Genomic DNA, 22,074 nt, shown 5'->3' with positions numbered 1-22,074 from the left:
AGGATTTCGCTGCCGGACCCCATGGACTGGAGCGGTGCCTGGCTTGTCACCCCTGTAGATTTGATGGTAGATTTTCATTGTCTTCTCTTCTCAGTAAATTCTCCAGATTTTATTCTTAGGACTATTTACTTTTTTTTCTTTTATAAACACTGCCAGAGGAGCCGTCACTTCCTAAATATCCAATGATTGGGTGTAATATAAGTTCCGGCCATTCGGATCATAATCACACTGCTTTACCATAAAAGGTTGTCTTTAGTATAAGAGATCAGAAAATTCTGACTTGTTGTCCGGGTACAACCTAGATATGGGATTTCAGTATGATTGGCAGGACAGCAATCTAGTGCATGGCTGTCTATAAATCCCTGGTTACATCAGGGTCCATATCAGAGTCCCTCCTTACATCAGGGTCCCTATCAGAGTCCTCCCTTACATCAGGGTCCCTATCAGAGTCCCTTGTTACATCAGGGTCCATATCAGAGTCCCTCCCTACATCAGGGTCCATATCAGAGTCCCTCCTTACATCAGGGTTCATATCAGAGTCCCTCCTTACATCAGGGTCCATATCAGAGTCCCTTCTTACATCAGGGTCCATATCAGAGTCCCTCCTTACATCAGGGTCCATATCAGAGTCCCTGGTTACATCAGGGTCCATATCAGAGTCCCTGGTTACATCAGGGTCCATATCAGAGTCCCTTCTTACATCAGGGTCCCTATCAGAGTCCCTCCTTACATCAGGGTCCCTATCAGAGTCCCTCCTTACATCAGGGTCCCTATCAGAGTCCCTTCTTTACATCAGGGTCCATATCAGAGTCCTTCCCTACATCAGGGTCCCTATCAGAGTCCCTCCTTACATCAGGGTCCCTATCAGAGTCCCTTCTTTACATCAGGGTCCATATCAGAGTCCTTCCCTACATCAAGGTCCATTTCAGAGTCCCTCCCTACATCAGGGTCCATATCAGAGTCCCTCCTTACATCAGGGTCCATATCAGAGTCCCTCCTTACATCAGGGTCCATATCAGAGTCCCTTCTTACATCAGGGTCCATATCAGAGTCCCTCCTTACATCAGGGTCCATATCAGAGTGCCTGGTTACATCAGGGTCCATATCAGAGTCCCTTCTTACATCAGGGTCCCTATCAGAGTCCCTCCTTACATCAGGGTCCCTATCAGAGTCCCTCCTTACATCAGGGTCCATATCAGAGTCCATCCCTACATCAGGGTCCCTATCAGAGTCCCTCCTTACATCAGGGTCCCTATCAGAGTCCCTCCTTACATCAGGGTCCATATCAGAGTCCTTCCCTACATCAAGGTCCATTTCAGAGTCCCTCCCTACATCAGGGTCCATATCAGAGTCCCTCCTTACATCAGGGTCCATATCAGAGTCCCTCCTTACATCAGGGTCCATATCAGAGTCCCTTCTTACATCGGGATCCATATCAGAGTCCCTTCCTACATCAGGGTCCCTATCAGAGTCCCTTCTGACATCGGGATCCATATCAAAGTCCCTCCTTACATCAGAATCCATTTTAGAGTCCCTTGTTACACCAGGGTCCCTATCAGAGTCCCTCTTTACATTAGGGTCCATATCAGAGTCCCTCCTTACATCAGGGTCCATATCAGAGTCCCTCCTTACATCAGGGTCCCTATCAGAATCCCTCCTTACATCAGGGTCCCTATCAGAATCCCTCCTTACATCAGGGTCCCTATCAGAGTCCCTGGTTACATCAGGGTCCATATCAGAGTCCCTTCTTACATCAGGGTCCCTATCAGAGTCCCTCCTTACATCAGGGTCCCTATCAGAGTCCCTGGTTACATCAGGGTCCATATCAGAGTCCCTCCTTACATCAGGGTCCATATCAGAGTCCTTCCCTACATCAAGGTCCATTTCAGAGTCCCTCCCTACATCAGGGTCCATATCAGAGTCCCTCCTTACATCAGGGTCCATATCAGAGTCCCGCCTTACATCAGGGTCCATATCAGAGTCCCGCCTTACATCAGGGTCCATATCAGAGTCCCTCCTTACATCAGGGTCCATATCAGAGTCCCTCCTTACATCAGGGTCCATATCAGAGTCCCTCCTTACATCAGGGTCCATATCAGAGTCCCTCCTTACATCAGGGTCCATATCAGAGTCCCTCCTTACATCAGGGTCCATATCAGAGTCCCTCCTTACATCAGGGTCCATATCAGAGTCCCTTGTTACACCAGGGTCCCTATCAGTGTCCCTCTTTACATTAGGGTCCCTATCAGAGTCCCTTCTTACATCAGGGTCCATATCAGAGTCCCTTCCTACATCAGGGTCCCTATCAGAGTCCCTTCTTACATCGGGATCCATATCAAAGTCCCTTCTTACATCAGGGTCCATATCAGAGTCCCTTCTTACATCAGGGTCCATATCAGAGTCCCTTCCTACATCAGGGTCCCTATCAGAGTCCCTTCTGACATTGGGATCCATATCAAAGTCCCTCCTTACATCAGAATCCATTTTAGAGTCCCTTGTTACACCAGGGTCCCTATCAGAGTCCCTCTTTACATTAGGGTCCATATTAGAGTCCCTCCTTACATCAGGGTCCATATCAGAGTCCCTCCTTACATCAGGGTCCCTATCAGAATCCCTCCTTACATCAGGGTCCCTATCAGAATCCCTCCTTACATCAGGGTCCCTATCAGAGTCCCTGGTTACATCAGGGTCCATATCAGAGTCCCTTCTTACATCAGGGTCCCTATCAGAGTCCCTCCTTACATCAGGGTCCCTATCAGAGTCCCTGGTTACATCAGGGTCCATATCAGAGTCCCTCCTTACATCAGGGTCCATATCAGAGTCCCTTCTTACATCAGGGTCCATATCAGAGTCCCTCCTTACATCAGGGTCCATATCAGAGTCCCTCCTTACATCAAGGTCCATATCAGAGTCCCGCCTTAGGATGCTATATGAGGCGTATCCTATTTTAAGTATGGCCGTCGTTCCCGCGTCGAGTTTTGAAAATGTTACGTCGTTTGCATAAGTCGTTTGCGAATAGGGCTGGACGTAATTTACGTTCACGTCGAAAGCAATGAAGCTTTGTGGCGGAATTTTCGAGCATGCGCACTGGGAGTTTTTCACGAACGGCGCATGCGCCGTTCGTAAAAAACGTCAAATACGCGGGGTCACAGTTAATATGCATAAAACAGGCCCACATCATCGACATTTGAATTAGGCGGGCTTACGCCGACACAGATACGTTACGCCGCCGTAACTAAGGGCGCAAGTTGTTTCTGAATACAGAACTTGCGCCCTAAATTACGGCGGCGTAACGTATCTGAGATAAGTTACGCCAGGCGGATAGATAGACCATTCTATCTGAATCCAGCCCAGAGTGTCACTTTAAAGCCCAGCGCCTGCAAAGAAAAAAGTTTTCCCACGCAGTTGAGCTGTGTCCACGCTGCTCATGTTGTCCGGGGGAGAAGAAGAGAAAGCTGTATACTTACCCGATCCTCCACTCCACCGCTCCCTGTGATCCAATGGTGGACTGTTCCTGATGTTCTCATGGCCAAAGCAGGTCTATGGGCTTGATGACATTAGGAACGGTCCACCGCACACGACCGCTAGGCCACAGGGGGGCGGCAGGTGCTGCAGGGACCGGACTTGTTTGGGGAGGATTGGAGGATCGGGTAAGTATATCTCTGCTTTTCCATCGCCTAGACAAAAATGAGCAGCAAATCCATGTAATGGGGGGCACAGCCCCTCTGCATGGGAACATTTTTTGCCCAGGGTCGGGCTTGAAACAATTACACTTGCGCCGCGTATCAGAGATACGCTACGCCGCCGTACCTTACCTGGCTTTAAAGCGGGGGTTCTCCCTAAAAAACATTTATTTTTTCCTAGCATCTCATTCAGCATAGTAGCGTGAGCTACAGTATGCCTTTATATATTTTTATATATTATATATTTTTTTGGCGCCGTACTCACTGTGTAATCGCGTACTAAAGTTTCCGGGGAATGGGCGTTCCTATTCAGAGGGCTCGTGATTGACGGCTATGGCGCGTCACGCTTCACGGAAATAGCCGAAATAGGTCTATGCTCTTCACTGCGCCTGCGCAGTCAGCTCCGATGTCTGTGCGCAGGCGCCGTATAGCGCCGGGAAAAGCCGAGACCTACTATTTTCGTGAAGCGTGACGCGCCATAGCCGGCCGTCAATCACGAGCCCTCTGAATAGGAACGCCCACAGAAATTTTACTACGCTATTAAACAGTGAGTACGGCGCCCAAAAAAATATATAAAGGCATACTGTAGCTCGCGCTACTATGCTGAATGAGATGCTATAAAGTTGTTTTTTAGGGTGAAACACCGCTTTAAGTCAAATCCAGGAAGATTTTGCGCCGTAAGTTATGGCGGCGTAGTGTATTTCTGGCGGCGGAATTCAAATCGGCGGGTAGGGGGCGTGTTTCATTTAAATGAAGCGCGTCCCCTGCGCCGATTGAACTGCGCATGCTCCGTTTCGAAATTTCCCGCCGTGCTTTGCGTGAAATGACGTCGCAACAACGTCATTTTTTGAGCTTAGACGTGACTTACGTCCATCCCTATTCACGGACGACTTACGCAAAAAAATAAATATTTGAAATTTCAACGCGGGAACGACTGCCATACTTAACATGGCAAGTCTATCTATACTCCGTAAAATACCAGCTTTACCTATGCGCCGGAAAAAGCCGACTAGAGACGACGTAAGAGAATGCGACAGCCGCGCATACGTTCGTGGATCGTCGTAAAAAGCTAATTTGCATACCCGACGCGGAAAACGACGCGAACTCCACCCAGCGGGCGCCGAAGTATTGCACCTACGCTCCGAAGGCGTACGAAGCCGTACGCCTGTCGGATCGAACCCAGAAGCCATTGTATCTTGGTTTGAGGATTCAAACTAAAGATACGACGCGGGAAATTTGAAAGTACGCCGGCGTATCAGTAGATAAGCCGGCGTACTCGCTATGTGGATCTGGCCCAATGTATCAATGAGTCTGTGTGTGCTTACGGAATATGTGTTTTTTTTTTTTTCCATAGATCAGGTCCAAGTCGCAGATTGTACAGCCACTGAAGATTATCGGTGTCAGTGCAAACCGAACACCTTCTGCACCGATACCTGCCACCTCTACTGCAAGGACTGTACCAGGTAACCCTGACCATATACAAGGGGTGGTCAAACAGTTCACTGAGATACACTATATTGTCAAAAGTATTGGGACGCCTGCCTTTACCCACTCGCAGCCTATTGCATTAGGGTGTGCACCCCTAAGCTCACACACACATGAACGCCACCTGCTGTCGCATGGAGGAGGCTCTGATGGTGGGAGACAGTTGATTCGGAGCATATTATGCTACACTCTAAATACGAGTGTAGTGTGTTCCTATGGTTGAACCTAATCCACCCACCTGGTGCCAATCCTGGATAATGCTAATGCACATGGGGTGATTAGGGTGTGCACACACCTATGCACGCACATGAACTTTTATGGCATCCCAGACTTATGCCGGGATTCACAGAGAGTGCCACACATTACGCCGCCGTAGCGCATCTCAATGTACGCTACGCCAACGCAGCGCAGAGAGGCAAGTACGGAATTCAGGAAGCCAGTGCTCCCAAAGCTGCGTCGGCGTGGCGTAGATTTCGAAGGCGCAGGCCGGCGTAGGTGGAAGTGGGCTTGCCCCATGCAAAGCCATGCAAATGAGGCGTGACCCCATGCAAATGATGGTTGGAGAGCCAGAAAAGTACGTTTAACGAACTGTGCATGCGTCGTGTCGTGGACGCATCCCCGTGCGCATGCTCATAACCACGTCGGAACAACTACCTAAGATACCCCGGATCACTGCCTACGCCATGATCGGAATCTACGCTCATCCAGACACACGTCCAACGTAAACTACGTAAAATACACCGGCCTGTGTTCCCTGATGCAGACCTTTACATGTCTGCTGCTGGGTTACACCTCCTTTATGGGGCTTAAATTCACGCCGGACGTACAACTTACGCGCACCTCTTGTAGCCTGCGTCGGGCGCGCGCAGGTTCGTGAATCGCCGTATTTTCCTCATTTGCATATTTGAATGGCTAATCAATGGCAGCGCCACCATGCAGCCAGCGTAAATGTGCGCCCACCCTACGCCGGCGTAGGCAAGTTACGTCGGCGGGATTAAGCCTGTTTTTAGGCGTATCTTAGTTTGTGGGTACGGTGCACAGATACGCCGGGCGCACATTTGCACTACGTCGGCGTAAAGTGATTTACGTCGGCGTAAGTGCTTTGTGAATCAGGGCTTTAGTCCGTAGGGTTCAATATTGAGTTGGCCCAACCTTTGCAGCTATAACAGCTTCACCTCTTCTGGGAAGGCCGTCCACAAGGTTTAGGAGTGTGTTTATGGGAATGTTTGACCATTTTTCCAGAAGAGCATTTGTGAGGTCAGGCACTGATGTTGAATAAGAAGACCTGGCTCGCAGTCTCCGCTCTAATTCATCCCGAAGGTGTTCTATCGGGTTGAGGTCAGGACTCTGTGCAGCCAGTCAAGTTCCTCCACCCAAACTCGCTCATCCATGTCTTTATAGACATTTCTTTGTGCACTGGTCCAGATCATTTGGTGGAGGGGAGGATTATGGTGTGGGGTTGTTTTTCAAGAGTTGGGATTGGCCCCTTAGTTCCAGTGAAGGGAACTCTTAAGGCGTCAGCATACCAAGACATTTTGGACAATTTCATACTCAGGCCCGGATTTACTCCCTTTGCCGCCCCAAGGCCGGGTCCTTCAATGCCGCCCCCCCCCCCATCATCACATGGGTGGGGAGGGGGGGCAACAAAAGGGGGGGGTAAACCATTTTTCGCAGACAATGACTGGTGTTAGTGTTTCAATCATTCCGGCACCATGGTTGTTATGGTGTCAGGATGATTGAAATGCATAATTTCTATCATTACATTGTAATATAAAATGAAATAGTTCAACTCACCATAAAGCAGAATGAGTGGGAGCCCTGAGCATGTCACTTGCCACCGTCGCTTGTCACCAGATGGGAATGTCATCGGGAATGGTAAGTAAGGGCGAAAGTTGTAACAGCAGTGCGGGCAATGAGAGACTCTCTCTCTGCCGCTGCACGGCACGCACCGCTGAAAAATTACTTGTCTCCTCCGCCGCCCCTGCACACAGTGCCGTCCCGAGGCCTGGCCTTGTTGGCCTTGTGGGAAATCCGGCCCTGTTCATACTCCAAACTTTGTGGGAACAGTTTGGAGATGGTCCCTTCCTGTTCCAACAGGACTGCGCACCAGTGCACAAAGCAAGGTCCATAAAGACCTAGATAAAGGTCCATAAAGACATGGATGAGTGAGTTGCAAGCCAGTCAATTTCCTCCACCCCAAACTCGCTCATCCATGTCTTTATGGACCTTGCTTTTTCGAATTATGGGTCCAGGTTTCAGGCAACACAGGTCTCACCCTTCAGTGTTTGATGATGTACTTTTAATATTACTTTTCTGCACAGCCTCATTGGCTTACAGCTTTTTATTCTTCAGTCTCTAATTCGCCCTGTAGGCGGTGATATAACCCAGTTGTCTCTGCTTAACATCTGATCCTATGGCGTGTAAAGAATCCTTGCCTAATGCCATGGCATTATCAGAGCGGCCAGTGGCGTCACTAGGGTTGGTGTCACCCGGTGCGGTAAAACATGGTGTCACCCCCCCCCATCTGACTAGGCTGCCCAGCACCAAGCAGGCAGCGCACGGGCACGGGGCGCACCCCAAACCAGCCCCTGTAAATGATAGTATAGGGCAGTATAGTGGCAGGTTAGGGTAGTATAGAGTGGTATAGTGGCAGGTTGGTGTAGTGGGGTGGTATAGGACAGGTTAAGGTGGTATAGGGCATGTTGGGGTGATATAGGGTAGTTTGGGGTGGTATAGGGCAAGTTAGGGTTGCATAGGGCAGATTGGGGTGGTATAGGGCAAGTTAGGGTGGTACAGGGCAGGTTGGGGTGGTATAGTGCAAGTTAGGGTGGCATAGGGCAAGTTGGGATGGCATGGGAAAGGTTGGGGTGGTACAGGGCAAGTTAGGGTGGCATTGGGCAGGTTGGGGTGGTATAGGGCAAGTTAGGGTGGTACAGGGCAGGTTGGGGTGGTATAGTGCAAGTTAGGGTGGCATAGGGCAAGTTGGGATGGCATGGGAAAGGTTGGGGTGGTACAGGACAAGTTAGGGTGGCATTGGGCAGGTTGGGGTGGTATAGGGCAAGTTATGGTGGGATAGGGCAGATTGGGGTGGTACAGGGCAAGTTAGGGTGGCACAGGGCAAGTTGGGGTGGCATGGGAAAGTTTGGTGTGGTACAGGGCAGGTTGTGGTGGCACAGGGCAGGCTGGGTGGTACAGGGCAGGCTGGGGTGGTACAGGGCAGGCTGGGTGGTACAGGGCAGGCTGGGGTGGCACAGAGCAGGCTGGGGTGGTACAGGGCAGGCTGGGATTGCACAGGGCAGCTAAAAAAAAAAAACGGGATGGTGTCACCCCTCTAGCGGGTGTCACCTGGTGCAGACCGCACCCCCCTAGCAACGCCTCTGAGAGCAGCAGCCATGTTTGCAGATGCAACTTTACGGCTTTTGTATTGGCAGGCGGGATGCTAGTACAATGAGTATGTACTGTAGATAGTTGATTATTTTATAAGCAATATTTGTAGGTGGAAGTAGGTAAGGAGTGACTGTGCTTCCACTGAGTTTTTCTCAAGTCACCGAAGCCATCAGGAACAATTCTATATGGCTTGTAAATCTTTGGGAAGTCCGTAATGTCTCCATTCTCTAGACACTCTAGTAGGTGCGACCTCATGTGTTCTCGGCTGTATTGGCAGGTGGGATTGCCATCCGGTGCAAGGAGTTCATAGGCGTTTGCTATTGCGTACGGAACGCATTCCCTATCTCCCACGTGTTGTGTTTGAATATTTATAATCCTTATGTTGTCCTTTAGGTTTTTGACCACGGCTCCATAGCTTTTCGAGAGTTGCCCCCAGCTATTGGCTCCAATCCTTGGATAGCGCCATAATATGGGGTCAGCGACCATCACTTTGCCTCCTAAATAGCAGGATGTAAAGGCATGGCATCGCCCTAGGCATGCATGAACCTGGACGGTTGGTCCTGACACTGGAGCTACATTGTCACACACAAATCTTATGGCTGGGGCGCCAGGTACCGCCTCAAATTGCTTTTGTAATATGGTAACTGCCGCTTTGCAGATTTCACTCGGTAAACCAAAAGGTGAATGAAAGATATTTTTGTGGTGGAACGTTAAGCCGAGGTGTGGAAGCCAGTCTTCTGACAGGTGGGGGTCAAGGGCAAGTGTTTTTGGTGAGATGTCACATCTATCAGAACCATCTTTCCTCTTTGCAGCTCTTCTTAGAGGTAAGGCTTCCTGCTCTTTCTTGATCTCAGGAGGCTTGGGTTCTGGGGCTCCTTGAATATGGAGGACTGTTGTTGGCACCTGTGCAAGGATTCTGGGTTGTGGCTCAGGATCTGTGGCTGGCACCTTCTTCTTAATTGTAGCTTGTGGCTGAGGCTCCATGGCTATTGGTTTGTTGAGTCCACTCATGGCCTAGGGACTGTGGTTGGCACCTTTTCCTAGATTAAGGTTTGTGGCTCATTTTTTATGGCCACTGGGTGAGGAAATACATCTTGGGAGGCTTGACTTCTAAGACTCCATGAGTACAGAGAACTCTTGCTGGCACCTCTGTATGGGTTCTGGGTTGTGGCTCCGGATCTGTGGCTGGCACCTTTTCCTGGATTGTAGCTTGTGGCTCAGGATCTGTGGCTGGCACCTTTTCCTGGATTGTAGCTTGTGGCTCAGGATCTGTGGCTGGCACCTTTTCCTGGATTGTGGCTCAGGACCTGTGGCTGGCACCTTTTCCTCTATTGTAGCTTGTGAATCAGGATCTGTGGCTGGAACCTTTTCCTGGATTGTAGCTTGTGGCTCAGGATCTGTGGCTGGCACCTTTTCCTGGATTGTAGCTTGTGGCTCAGGATCTGTGGCTGGCACCTTTTCCTGGATTGTAGCTTGTGGCTCAGGATCTGTGGCTGGCACCTTTTCCTGGATTGTGGCTAAGGATCTGTGGCTGGCACCTTTTCCTGGATTGTAGCTTGTAGCTCAGGATCTGTGGCTGGCACCTTTTCCTGGATTGTAGCTTGTGGCTCCGGATCTGTGGCTGGCACCTTTTCCTGGATTGTAGCTTGTGGCTCCGGATCTGTGGCTGGCACCTTTTCCTGGATTGTAGCTTGTGGCTCAGGATCTGTGGCTGGCACCTTTTCCTGGATTGTAGCTTGTGGCTCAGGATCTGTGGCTGGCACCTTTTCCTGGATTATAGCTTGTGGCTCTGGATCTGTGGCTGGCACCTTTTCCTGGATTGTAGCTTGTGGCTCAGGATCTGTGGCTGGCACCTTTTCCTGGATTGTAGCTTGTGGCTCAGGATCTGTGGCTGGCACCTTTTCCTGGATTGTGGCTCAGGATCTGTGGCTGGCACCTTTTCCTGGATTGTAGCTTGTGGCTCCGGATCTGTGGCTGGCACCTTTTCCTGGATTGTAGCTTGTGGCTCAGGATCTGTGGCTGGCACCTTTTTCTGGATTGTAGCTTGTGGCTCAGGATCTGTGGCTGGCACCTTTTCCTGGATTGTAGCTTGTGGCTCAGGATCTGTGGCTGGCACCTTTTCCTGGATTTTCGCTTATGGCTTAGGATCTGTGGCTGGCACCTTTTCTTGGATTGTAGCTTGTGGCTCACGATCTGTGGCTGGCACCTTTTCCTAGATTTTTAGCTTGTGGCTCCAGATCTGTGGCTGGAGTGGCACCTTTTCCTGGATTGTAGCTTATGGCTCAGGATCTGTGGCTGGCACCTTTTCCTGGATTTTTGGCTTGTGGCTCCGGATCTGTGGCTGGAGTGGCACCTTTTTCTGGAATGTAGCTTATGGCTCAGGATCTGTGGCTGGCACCTTTTCCTGGATTTTTGGCTTGTGGCTCCGGATCTGTGGCTGGCACCTTTTCCTGGATTGTAGCTTGTGGCTCCGGATCTGTGGCTGGCACCTTTTCCTGGATTTTTGCCTTGTGGTTCAGGATCTGTGGCTGGTACCTTTTCCTAGATTGTAACTTGTGGCTCAGGCTCCGTGGCTTTTGGGGTGCTTGGGGTTCCACCTGATAAAGTCTTTGGCATTGATCAGGTTATGTGGTTTAATATTCACCACCAACAAGATAGCTGTACGAGCTCAGACAGTCGCTTTGGAGAAAACGCACCGCTAATTCTAACAAATAATCGCCAAAATCAACACATTCTGCTCATCCTTTCACTTGAACATTGCAGAAGTAACTGGCCTCTGGGCTGCATGGACCCCTTCAACTGCCGGTAACAGACCAAGATGATCAGGTTGGCAGTTAGGGGATTGGGAGGAACCATTTAACACTGACAGGGGGGGGGGGGTTATATTTTTCACTTATTTAATCTTTATCCCAAAAGCAAAAACAAAATGGTTTGCTGTAATTGCTTAAAAAAAGTGTTATCTGTGTCTTATTTGCAATATTTACTTAACCACTTCAATACCGAGCATTTTCACCCCCTTCCTGCCCAGACCAATTGTTAGTTTTTAACGCTGTCGCACTTTGAATGACAATTGCGCGGTCATGCAAAACTGTACCCAAATTAATGTTTATGTCCCCCCCCCCCCACACACAAATAGAGCTTTCGTTTGGTGGTATTTTTTTTTTTTTTTTTTTTTTTTTGCGCTATAAACAAAAGAAGAGCGGCAATTTTGAAAAAAACACAATATTTTTTACTTTTTTCTATAAGAAATATCACAATTAAAAAAAAAAATGCAATAAGCGTTTATTGATTGGTTTGCGCAAACGTTATAACGTCTACAATATAGGGGATAGATGTATGGCATTTTTATTTATGTGATGACGGCGATCTGCGATTTTTTTTTGACTAAAGATGGAGCTGCACATGTTGGAAGGCTGACGAGTTTCGAGGGACATACCCTCTTATTTTAGAGCTCTGAGGAAGAGGATATGTCCCACAAAACTCTATGAAAGACTACCCCAGTCTTGAGAGGGCAGCAAAGCGTGGTGCTTGTATTCTGGTCAAGAACAGTGAAGCAAGAGTCTATAGCATTTGTGTACCACACTTGAGCGCAGAAGGTGTTTTTTTCTGTTCTTAGTATCTGAGTTATTTGGATTTAGAGGACTATGCATTACATCAGTGGTTCTCAACCTGGGGGTCGGGACCCCCTCGGGGGTCGAATGACGATTTGCCAGGAGTCACCAAATCCTGGGCTGTTCCTAAAGCCCACACCGCTCTCCCAGCCTTTTTGCGGCCACCCAGCAGGGCTGTCCATGGAGCCCATGGCCGCCCAGCAGGGCTGTCCCTGGAGCCCATGGCCGCCCAGCAGGGCTGTCCCTGGAGCCCATGGCCGCCCAGCAGGGCTGTCACTGGAGCCCATGGCAGCCTAGCAGGGCTGTCCCTGGAGCTCATGGCAGCCCAGCAGGGCTGTCCCTGGAGCCCATGGCCGCCCAGCAGGGCTGTCCCTGGAGCCCATGGCCGCCCAGCAGGGCTGTCCCTGGAGCCCATGGCAGCCCAGTAGGGCTGTGCCTGGAGCCCATGGCAGCCCAGCAGGGCCAAAGGGGTAAGAGAAGGAATACAAATAGAGAATACATGGAAAGGCAAAGGAAAAAGACGGGGAGGAAGAATAAGAGAAAGAACAAGAAAAGATGGCTAGAGAAAGTGATGGGGACAAAAACAAGACATTAGGATGGAGAGAGATAAAAGGGAAAGAAAGGAGAACAAAGAGAAAAATGTACCATAAGGGGTTTTAATACTGTACGAGTGGAAGGGACTCAGGGAGTGCTAAATGTCTGTGGGTTAGGGTCAAAAATTACTTGTCTTGCCTTGGGTGATGACAACCCACGCTACCAAAATAATTTTACTGTTAGGGGTCCCCACAACTTGGGAAATTTTATCAAGGGGTCACTGCACTGGCAAGGTTGAGAACCACTGCATTACATGATCAGTCTGTCCTTGTCTGGTTCCAGATGTCCTGAAGGTCAATACGAGAAGCACGAGTGTACACCGACCTCCGACACCGTGTGTGAAGATATCGGCTCCCTTCAACCTACCGCCAAGGGGGATCTCGATGATTGTACGTACTTTGTGCTTTTCATATCATCTCAAATCTCAATCATTATTACTTGACTGTTCACTAATGATTGTTCTATTTCTTCAACCTCCGCCCAGACATTGGCTGGAAACAGCAAATGTACCATAGAAGTTTTTCTCAATTCATTTACCATATTTATCGGCGTATACCGCGCACTTTTTTGCCCTGAAAATCAGGGCAAAATCGTGGGTGCGCGATATACGCCGACACCCGCTTCCCGCGCTGTGTTTGAACCACTGCGCAGGCATATACAGAGCGCAGTACACTCGGGTATAGTCGGGCAGGCTCGGCTCCTCTCCCGGTCTAGCGGTCACGACCTTTACGCGAGAGGAGCCGAGCCTGCCCGACTATACCCGAGTGTACTGCGCTTGGTATATGCCGGCGCAGTGGTTGAAACTCAGCGCGGGAAGCGGGGATCGAGTGGGGAGGACACCACGATGGCCGCCGGACCGGACGAGGCCGCCGATGGACGCGATGGGCGACGGGCAGGACGCGATGGACGACGGGCAAGACACCGACGAGGGGCATCCAAATTGTAAGTATTTTTTTTTTTTCAGGAATTTTTCTTCAAGTTCGGGGGTGCGCGCTATACGCCGGGGCGCGCAATAGGCCGATAAATACGGTAATTATTTTAAAGAGAAACTATAATGGTTTGGGGTATTTTTTTTTCATATGTAGCGCTACCCCTGAAGAAGCTGCTGGTTTGTTTTGGCTGGCATGTTACCTCTGTATCTCCGCCGTCCAGGGTACTTGATGAGAGTTGTAGTCAATGGAATATCCACTCAACAGGTGCTTTTATTACCCCGGGTAAAAACGGTTAAACAGTTAAAAGGTGAAGGGATAGCAGAAATGCTATCTATTCCTTTCTATTAGATTCAACACCCGGATCTCCTTCAGGTAGTTTTGTTAGGTTACCGACTGATAGGCGATTAACATTGCAAGTGCCCATGTTGCCTTGCTCTAGCGCCGGCCCTGAAGGCAGGCCAATGTTCAGCTTTTCTTGGCTCCTGCGCCCCCGTACCTCAGGCCAAATGAGGTAGTGCAGGCCTATTTAGCTTGAATTCTGCTCGTCTTGCGTGTCAACACTGGCAAACCGAGTCAGAATTTAAAAAAAAAAGTTGCTCGCAAATCAAAACGCTCTCAAAAGTTACTCTTAAAACGAGGTTCCACTGTATTATACATTGTATTATACTTTTGTTTTTGGGGTTTAATACACCTTTAAATTCCCAAAGGTTCTTTTTAAAGATTACTACATTTAACCCAATTTTCCCCCAAATTTTTTTTCTAAAGTCACTTTCCTGCAGACGTTATATCTTTTTTGGGGTGCTGTGGGAAATTTTTTCTAAAGTATAAATCTATTATCACTTTTATTGTGTACACATTTGAATGCCACTATGGATGACCTCAGTGGCCAAATACTGTTCTTGTACTTTTTTGTATATTTTCCTCTGTAACCCTAAATATACCATTCATGGGCCAGATTCTCAAAAGAGATACGCCGGCGTATCTCCTGATACGCCGTCGTATCTCTGAGTCCGCCCGTCGTAGCTATGCGCCTGATTCATAGAATCAGTTACGCATAGATAAGCATTAGATCCGACAGGCGTAAGGCTCTTACGCTGTCGGATCTTAAATGCAATTTTTTTTTTTGCCGCTAGGTGTCGCCGACGTAGTTTTCCCCGTCGAGTATGCAAATTAGCAAAATACGCGAATTCCCGAACGTACGCGCGGTCGACGCAGTGAAGTTACGACGTTTACGTTAGATTTGCGACGCCTAAAGTTGCCCCTGGGTATATGAGGCGCAGTCAATGTTAAGTATGGCCGTCGTTCCCGCGTCGAAATTTGAAAATTTACGGCGTTTGCGTAAATCGTCCGTGAATAGGGCTGGACGCCATTTACGTTCACCTCAAAACCAATGACGTCCTTGCGACGTCATTTAGCGCAATGCACGTCGGAAAATTTTAGGGACGGCGCATGCGGCGTACGTTCGGCGCGGGAACGCGCCTAATTTAAATGATCCACGCCCCCTACCCGGATCATTTGAATTAGGCGGGCTTGTGCCGGGGGATTTACGCTACGCCGCCGCAACTTTACAGGCAAGTGCTTTGTTAATTTAAGCACTTGCCCGTAAAACTTGCGGCGGCGTAACGTAAATGAGATACGTTATGCCGCCGCAGAGATGCAGCGATCTACGAGAATCTGGCCCCATGTTTTTACACAAGGATCTGTATTGTTTTCATCTGCAGCTCTCTCTGTTGCATTACCGGTTTCCATCGGCCCTGCTGGGATCACCATTGCTTGTGTTGTCGCCCTCTTACTATATCGAAGTAAAAAAAAGAAAGGTAAAATGATCTGCCAAACTATTTTCTTATTATCTTTCTGAACAGATTATAGAAAAAAAAGTTGATTTAGTCTAAACCAGTGGTCTCCAAACTGCGGCCCACGGGCCGGATGTGGCCCTTTGCTTGCCTTTGGCCAGCCCCTGAGGCATTATTCCTCATATTGACACCAACAATGAGGCGCCATTGCTTTCACTGACACCAACAATGAGGAACCATTGCTTTCACTGACACCAACAATGAGGCACCATTGCTTTCACTGACACCAACAATGAGACACCATTGCTTTCACTGACACCAACAATGGTGATTTTGCTAAAGGAAACTTAAAGAATATGTTATCGAATAAAAGAATATGTAAACCCTTGTCATACTTGTATGAGAAAGTCTCCTTTTTCTTTTGTATTGCTTCTTTTGTGTGAGATCCCTGGTGTTCCTGCCAGTTTTTCTGATTTCCTAATAAAAATTGACCACACTAGGCATGAATTAGCCAGCCTCACATAGAACTACATAATACAATTCAAATGTGTAATCTTCTGATCGTTGATTGTTATTTTTTTTGCAGAAAGACAGAAGCTAGCTGAAAATGGAAATGAAGAATATCAGGTGAGAGTTTTGAATTTTATGCCTGGGAGTGAGAGCGATAACACCAAATTTAACACATCTGCTCCCCATTCACACCTGAGACCTTGGGCCCAATTTGGAGATTTTAACTGAGGCCGGGTCCCCCCAAAATCCATACCAGACCCGTATCCAAGCAGCAGCCCGGCCAGTCAGGAGGGGGGGTGGGGGCGAGCGAGTGCCCCCCCCCCCCTTAACCATGCCAGGCTGCATGCCCTCAACATGGGGAGGTAGGTGCTCTGGGGCAGGGGGGCGCCCTGTGGCCCGCCCCACCCCGAAGGACCCTGTCCCCATGTTGATGAGGACAGGGCCTCTTCCCGACAACCCTGGCCGTTTATTGTCGGGGTCTGCGGGCGGGGGGCTTATCGGAATCTGGGAGCCCCCTTTAACAAGGGGGTCCCCAGATACCGGCCCCCCACCCTAGGTGAATGAGTATGGGATACATTGTACCCCAACCCATTCACCTGGAGGAAAAGTGTCAAAAAAATAAACACGCTACACAGGTTTTTAAAATAATTTATTAGTCAGCTCCGGGGGTCTTCTTCCGACTTCTCTGCTCTCCGGGGGTCTTCTTCTGACTTCGGGGGTCTTCTTCTGTCTTCTCCGCTCTCTTCTTCTGCTCTCTGCACTCCCCGGTTCTTCTCCCACTCTCCGGTGCCTTATGCCGGGCTGCGCCACCGCTATCTTCTTTGTAGCTCTTTTACTAGCGGCGGCGGCGAGCCCGGTCTTCCTTGTCGCCTTCTTCCGCGTCGCCTTCTTCTTCCCTCTTCTTTTCTTCCGATGTTGATTCGACACTCCCTCCCGCTGTAATGCCGGGTGCGTGGCTCACACCGATTTATATAGGCCTCTTATGACGTCACAGTCCCAGCATGCTCCGGGTGGTGACGTCACCACCCGGAGCATGCTGGGACTGTGACGTCATAAGAGGCCTATATGTCACAGCATTTGCACAGCCAGTGATATGTTTATTTTCAGTGATTGTCAGCGCCATCTAGTGGTCATAATGCGCTATTTATGCTGAACTACCTCAATCAGGTAAATGGATAATTATGTCCACTAGATAGAGCTGACGATCATAGGAAATAAACATATTAGGCGTATTGCAGGGATTATTCGTGACAATTTTGTACAATTTTCCCTAATCCTTATTAATTTCCTTGCAGAGGCCAGCTTCTGAAGACTCTCTGAAAACTGTCAGCATTGTACCTGGTACGGCCCAGCCAGCTCAGGAGCGAGTGGACAACCTTGGAGCTGAAGAAGTATGTTACCCCCCTATAAACCTATATAGCTAGATTCAGGTAGGCAGGCTTATCCTTGCGGCGGCGTAGTGTATCGTGTTTACACTACGCCGCCGTAAGTTAGCGAGGCAAGTACATGATTCACAAAGTACTTGCCTGCTAAGTTACGGCCGCGTAGCGTAAATGCGGCGGGCGTAAGCGCGCCTAATTCAAAATAGGCTGAGGGGGCGTGTTTTATGTTAATTTGGGTTGACCTGACGTGATTGATGTTTTTTTGGAACCGCGCATGCGCCGTCCGTGTACATATCCCAGTGTGCATTGCGGCTAAGTACGCCGCACGGTCCTATTGGTTTTGACGTGGACGTAAATGACGTAAATCCCTATTCACGAACGACTTACGCAAACAACGTAAAATTTTCAAATTTCGACGCGGGAACCACGGCCATACTTAACATTACTATTCCAGCTATTTGATGGAATAACTTTAGGCCTGATAATGCACTACGTAAACGGCGTATCTGTACTGCTACGGCCGGGCGTACGTTCGTGAATAGGCGTATCTAGTGATTTACATATTCTACCCCGACCGCAATGGAAGCGCCACCTAGCGGCCAGCCTAAATATTGCAACCTAGGAGATAGGTTTAAGTGTATCTCAGTTTGAGAATACACTTAAACTTAGGTCGGCGCAGATTCCGAATTAGGTCGGCGTATCTACTGATACGCCGGCCTAACTCTGTGAATCCACCTAATAGTACTTCTAGCTCAGGTCTATTTCTGGGCATAGGTGAACCCAGAGGTCTTCTAGATTGCCATGAGCAATTAACAACCTGAAGTGAGAAACTTACATGCAATGATCAGGCAATTGGTGGGTCTCTGAGTACAGGAAGACAGATGGACACCTTAGGCCTCATTCACACTACGGGCCGTTCGGGTCCGTCTGTCACGGACCAGAACGGCCGCTCCATGCATTCCTATGGAGCGTCGGATGTCAGCAGAGACATGTCCGCTGACATCCGATCCGCTGAAAACAGACGTATGGGGGCCACGTCCCCATCCATCCATGCGGATCGGATCGGGTAAGATCTGATGGAAACGGACATGCTGTCCGTTTTCATTAGATCGCTCCATAGGACACAGCGGTGCCCGACAAGCCCCTCCCCGCTCAGTGAGCAGAGAGAAGCTTGTCACCCGTCGGCTCAGCGGAGATCTGCGGACTGATCTCCCGCTGAGCCGACGGGAGCAAGCGGACTCTGTAGAGACGGAGTCCGCCAAGTGTGAATAAGGCCTTACAATGTGGATCTGAGTCATAGAAACATACAAAGGTTCATACATTTTATGAGCAATTTTGTGCAATATCACCACCACCATTTGGTCCTGCACCGCCATCTGCTTCTGGTGTCACCAGGGGGCGCTGGCTCTTTTTTCCAGATTGCGCAATGACCCCATGATGATGCGCATAAATAGACCCCCTGATGATGCAGTGCATGCGCTGTGGAGTGACCCCTGGTATCCTGGAACCTGTGATATAAGTATCCCAGGAGGCTGAGGGCACTGCACACATCATTCTTACCTAGCCCAGAAATAGGTAAAGAGAGAGGCCCCCACCCCCCAAAAAAATTTAAAAAAAATATCAAATTCTGTAATAGGAGGGGGGCAGGGGGAAAGTGATATAAAGTTGATGGAGAGAGTAATGTTCCACTTTAAGTAGTTTACTACCTAATACACCCAATGTGCATTGCTGAAAAATTTGTTTGTTTTCGTTTCATTTGTTTATTTCTTTTTTCATAAATCCATAAAATGTGAAGATTTGTAAATTCGAGAACTCGTAATTCGTAAATTTTAAAATTTGTAATTCGATAATTTGGAAATTCTAAAATTCGTTATTCGTAAATTCTAAAATTCGTAAATTTGAAAATGTGTAAATTAAAAATGTTTTAAATTCGGAATTTGCAAAATGTAATGGGAAAAAAAATAATAATAGGTTATTATTATTATTGTTATTTATTATTATTAATTTGTTACATTCAATTTGTTTAGACACAGCATTCGTTATTACGGATAATTCGTAACTTCGGCTAAATTTGTATTCGTAAATTCGGAATTCGTAAATTTGAAAATCCGTAAATTCGAAAATTCGTAATTAGAAAATGTATGAATTCGGAAATTAAAAAAATATCCAATTCTGTAAGAGGAGGGGGGGCAGGAGGAGATTGATATAAAGTTGCTGGAGAGAGTAATGTTCCACAGTATTGTACTACCTAATAGACCCAATGTGCATTGCTAAATAATTTGTTTGTTTTCGTTTCATTTGTTTATTTGTTTTTTCATAAACCCGAAAAATTTGAAGATTCGTAAATTCGATAACTCGTAATTCGTAAATTTGGAAAATTGTAATTCGATAATTTGGAATTTCTAAAATTCGTTATTCGGAAATTCTAAATTTCGTAAATTTGAAAATTCGGAATTTGAAAAATGGAATGAGGAAAAAAAATAATAATAACTTATTATTATTGGTATTTATTATTATTAATTTGTTACATTCAATTTGTTTAGATACGGCATTCGTTATTACGGATAATTTGTAACTTTGGCTAAATTTGTATTCGTTACTAACAGCCAAATTTGAAAGGAAATTTCAATACCTATAATTTAATAGTTGAAGGGGTTGTAAAGGGAAAAAAAAAATTCATAATAAGCATCCTTTACCTGCAGACATTCCTCTTTTCACTTCCTCATTGTTCGTTTTTGCTCTGAAGTTGCTCTATTTCTTCTCTGTTCTGTTCACTTCCTGCTTGTCTAAATTGTTACTCACCACCGTGACGGGAGGGTTTACTGCGGTGGTCAGTGACGTGCTCACCCCCTCCTGGGAACTACATCTGTGCGGCAGGACGCTCTCTACGTGTTAGAGACTTCAAGGAGGTGTGAATTACTGGGCGTGCCGCAATGCATACTGGGAAATGTAGTTCTTACATGAACGAGCGCAGCAAACCAGGAAGTGAATGAGAGAACAGAAACTACAATGCCGGAGGTGATATAGATGAAGGAATTTAATAGGTATTTACTCGTTTTTTAACAGAATCATTACACTATTCTGTCTGTCTACCTTGCAGACATTAATTTTAGGCAAAAATGTATTTTCCTTTACAACTCCTTTAAGTTAAGCTTAGAAATGCTGTGTAAATTCTGGACTTTGAACGCATGTAGAGGAAAGAGGTGCCCCCGCACCTCCCGCAACTTATGTAGGAAAATGTGTTTCATCTCTGTCTATCACCTGAGACTTTACTGGGTATATGTGAGGGTTTATATCCACTGTAATTAGCTTAGCAGGCAAGGTTCAGCATGGTTATGTAATGTGCGCACACAAGTGCGAATTCATAGCGGCCGCTTAGAACTTGAGATAAGCGTTATATTTCTGGTTAGTAGGTGCTTTGAACAGGGTGTGGGTTTTGTACACATTGTTTAAACTAGATAAGCATACTATTATTTAAGTCCAGAAAGCGTACAATCAATAATTTACCTTTTAAAAAAATACATTTTGTGATATTGCTTTTAACCACTTACCCCCCGGACCATATTGCTGCCCAAAGACCAGAGTACTTTTTGCGATTCGGGACTGCGTCGCTTTAACAGACAATTGCGCGGTCGTGCGACGTGGCTCCCAAACAAAATTGGCGTCCTTTTTTTCCCACAAATAGAGCTTTCTTTTGGTGGTATTTAATCACCTCTGCGGTTTTTAGTTTTTGCGCTATAAACAAAAATAGAGCGCCAATTTTGAAAAAAATGAATATTTTTTACATTTTGCTATAATAAATATCCCCCAAAAATATATAAAAAAAACTTTTTTTTTCCTCAGTTTAGGCCGATACGTTTTCTTCTACATATTTTTCGTAAAAAAAAATCGCAATAAGCGTTTATTGATTGGTTTGCGCAAAAGTTATAGCGTTTACAAAATAGGGGGTATTTTTATGTCATTTTTATTATATTTTTTTTACTAGTAATGGCGGCGATCAGCGATTTTTTTTTTTCGGTATTGCGACATTATGGCGGACACTACGGACACTTTTGACACATTTTTGGGACCATTGGCATTTTTATAGCGATCAGTGCTATAAAAATGCATTGGATTACTATAAAAATGCCACTGGCAGTGAAGGGGTTAACACTAGGGGGCGGGAAAGGGGTTAAGTATGCCTGGGTGTGTTCTAACTGTAGGGGGGGGGTGGCCTCACTAGGGGAAACACTGATCCTCGGTTCATACATTGTATGAACCGAAGATCAGCATTTCCCCTGCTGACAGGACCGGGAGCTGTGTGTTTACACACACAGCTCCCGGTCCCCGCTCTGTACCGAGCGATCGCGTGTGCCCGGCGGCGATCGCGCCTGCCGGGCACACGCACAGTGGCGGCTGGGAGGGAGGACGTCATATTACGTGCTCTCGCCCAGCAGAGCCACCTTGTGGACGTATATCGACGGTGCGCGGTCGGCAAGTGGTTAAGTATGCCTATAAAGTCAATGGGGTAGATTCAGATAGATTAGCGGATCTTTAGATCCGCGTAATCTATCTTATTTTCGATCCGCCGGCGCAAGTTTTTGAGGCTAGTGCTGTATTCAGAAAGCACTTACCTCAAAACTTGCGTCGGCGCATCGTAAATCCCCCGGCGGAAGTCACTAAGCATGGCGGGGTCTGGAGGGGTGCCAAGGATGGCT

The 22,074-nt window shown here is 47.7% G+C and overlaps 1 protein-coding gene across 2 annotated transcripts in view; it reads left to right on the top strand.

Annotated features, from left to right (window-relative positions):
* The window catches only part of LOC120917043 (tumor necrosis factor receptor superfamily member 10B-like), a 38,923-nt gene that overhangs the window by 9,292 nt on the left and 7,557 nt on the right, over positions 1–22,074 (top strand). For both annotated transcript variants that reach the window (XM_040328039.1, XM_040328040.1), the window contains exons 3-8: positions 1–66; positions 5,038–5,146; positions 13,043–13,149; positions 15,414–15,509; positions 16,072–16,112; positions 17,291–17,386. The exon at positions 1–66 is cut by the window's left edge and continues 69 nt beyond it. In XM_040328039.1, the coding sequence (XP_040183973.1) occupies positions 1–66; positions 5,038–5,146; positions 13,043–13,149; positions 15,414–15,509; positions 16,072–16,112; positions 17,291–17,386 (515 nt within the window). The remainder of the gene's footprint in view (positions 67–5,037; positions 5,147–13,042; positions 13,150–15,413; positions 15,510–16,071; positions 16,113–17,290; positions 17,387–22,074) is intronic.

The sequence above is a fragment of the Rana temporaria genome, chromosome 11, assembly GCF_905171775.1.
Source record: "Rana temporaria chromosome 11, aRanTem1.1, whole genome shotgun sequence".
Taxonomy (NCBI): Eukaryota; Metazoa; Chordata; class Amphibia; order Anura; family Ranidae; genus Rana; species Rana temporaria.
The sequence above is the reverse complement of the archived record's forward strand: the minus strand, read 5'-3'. Positions and strand labels throughout refer to the sequence as shown.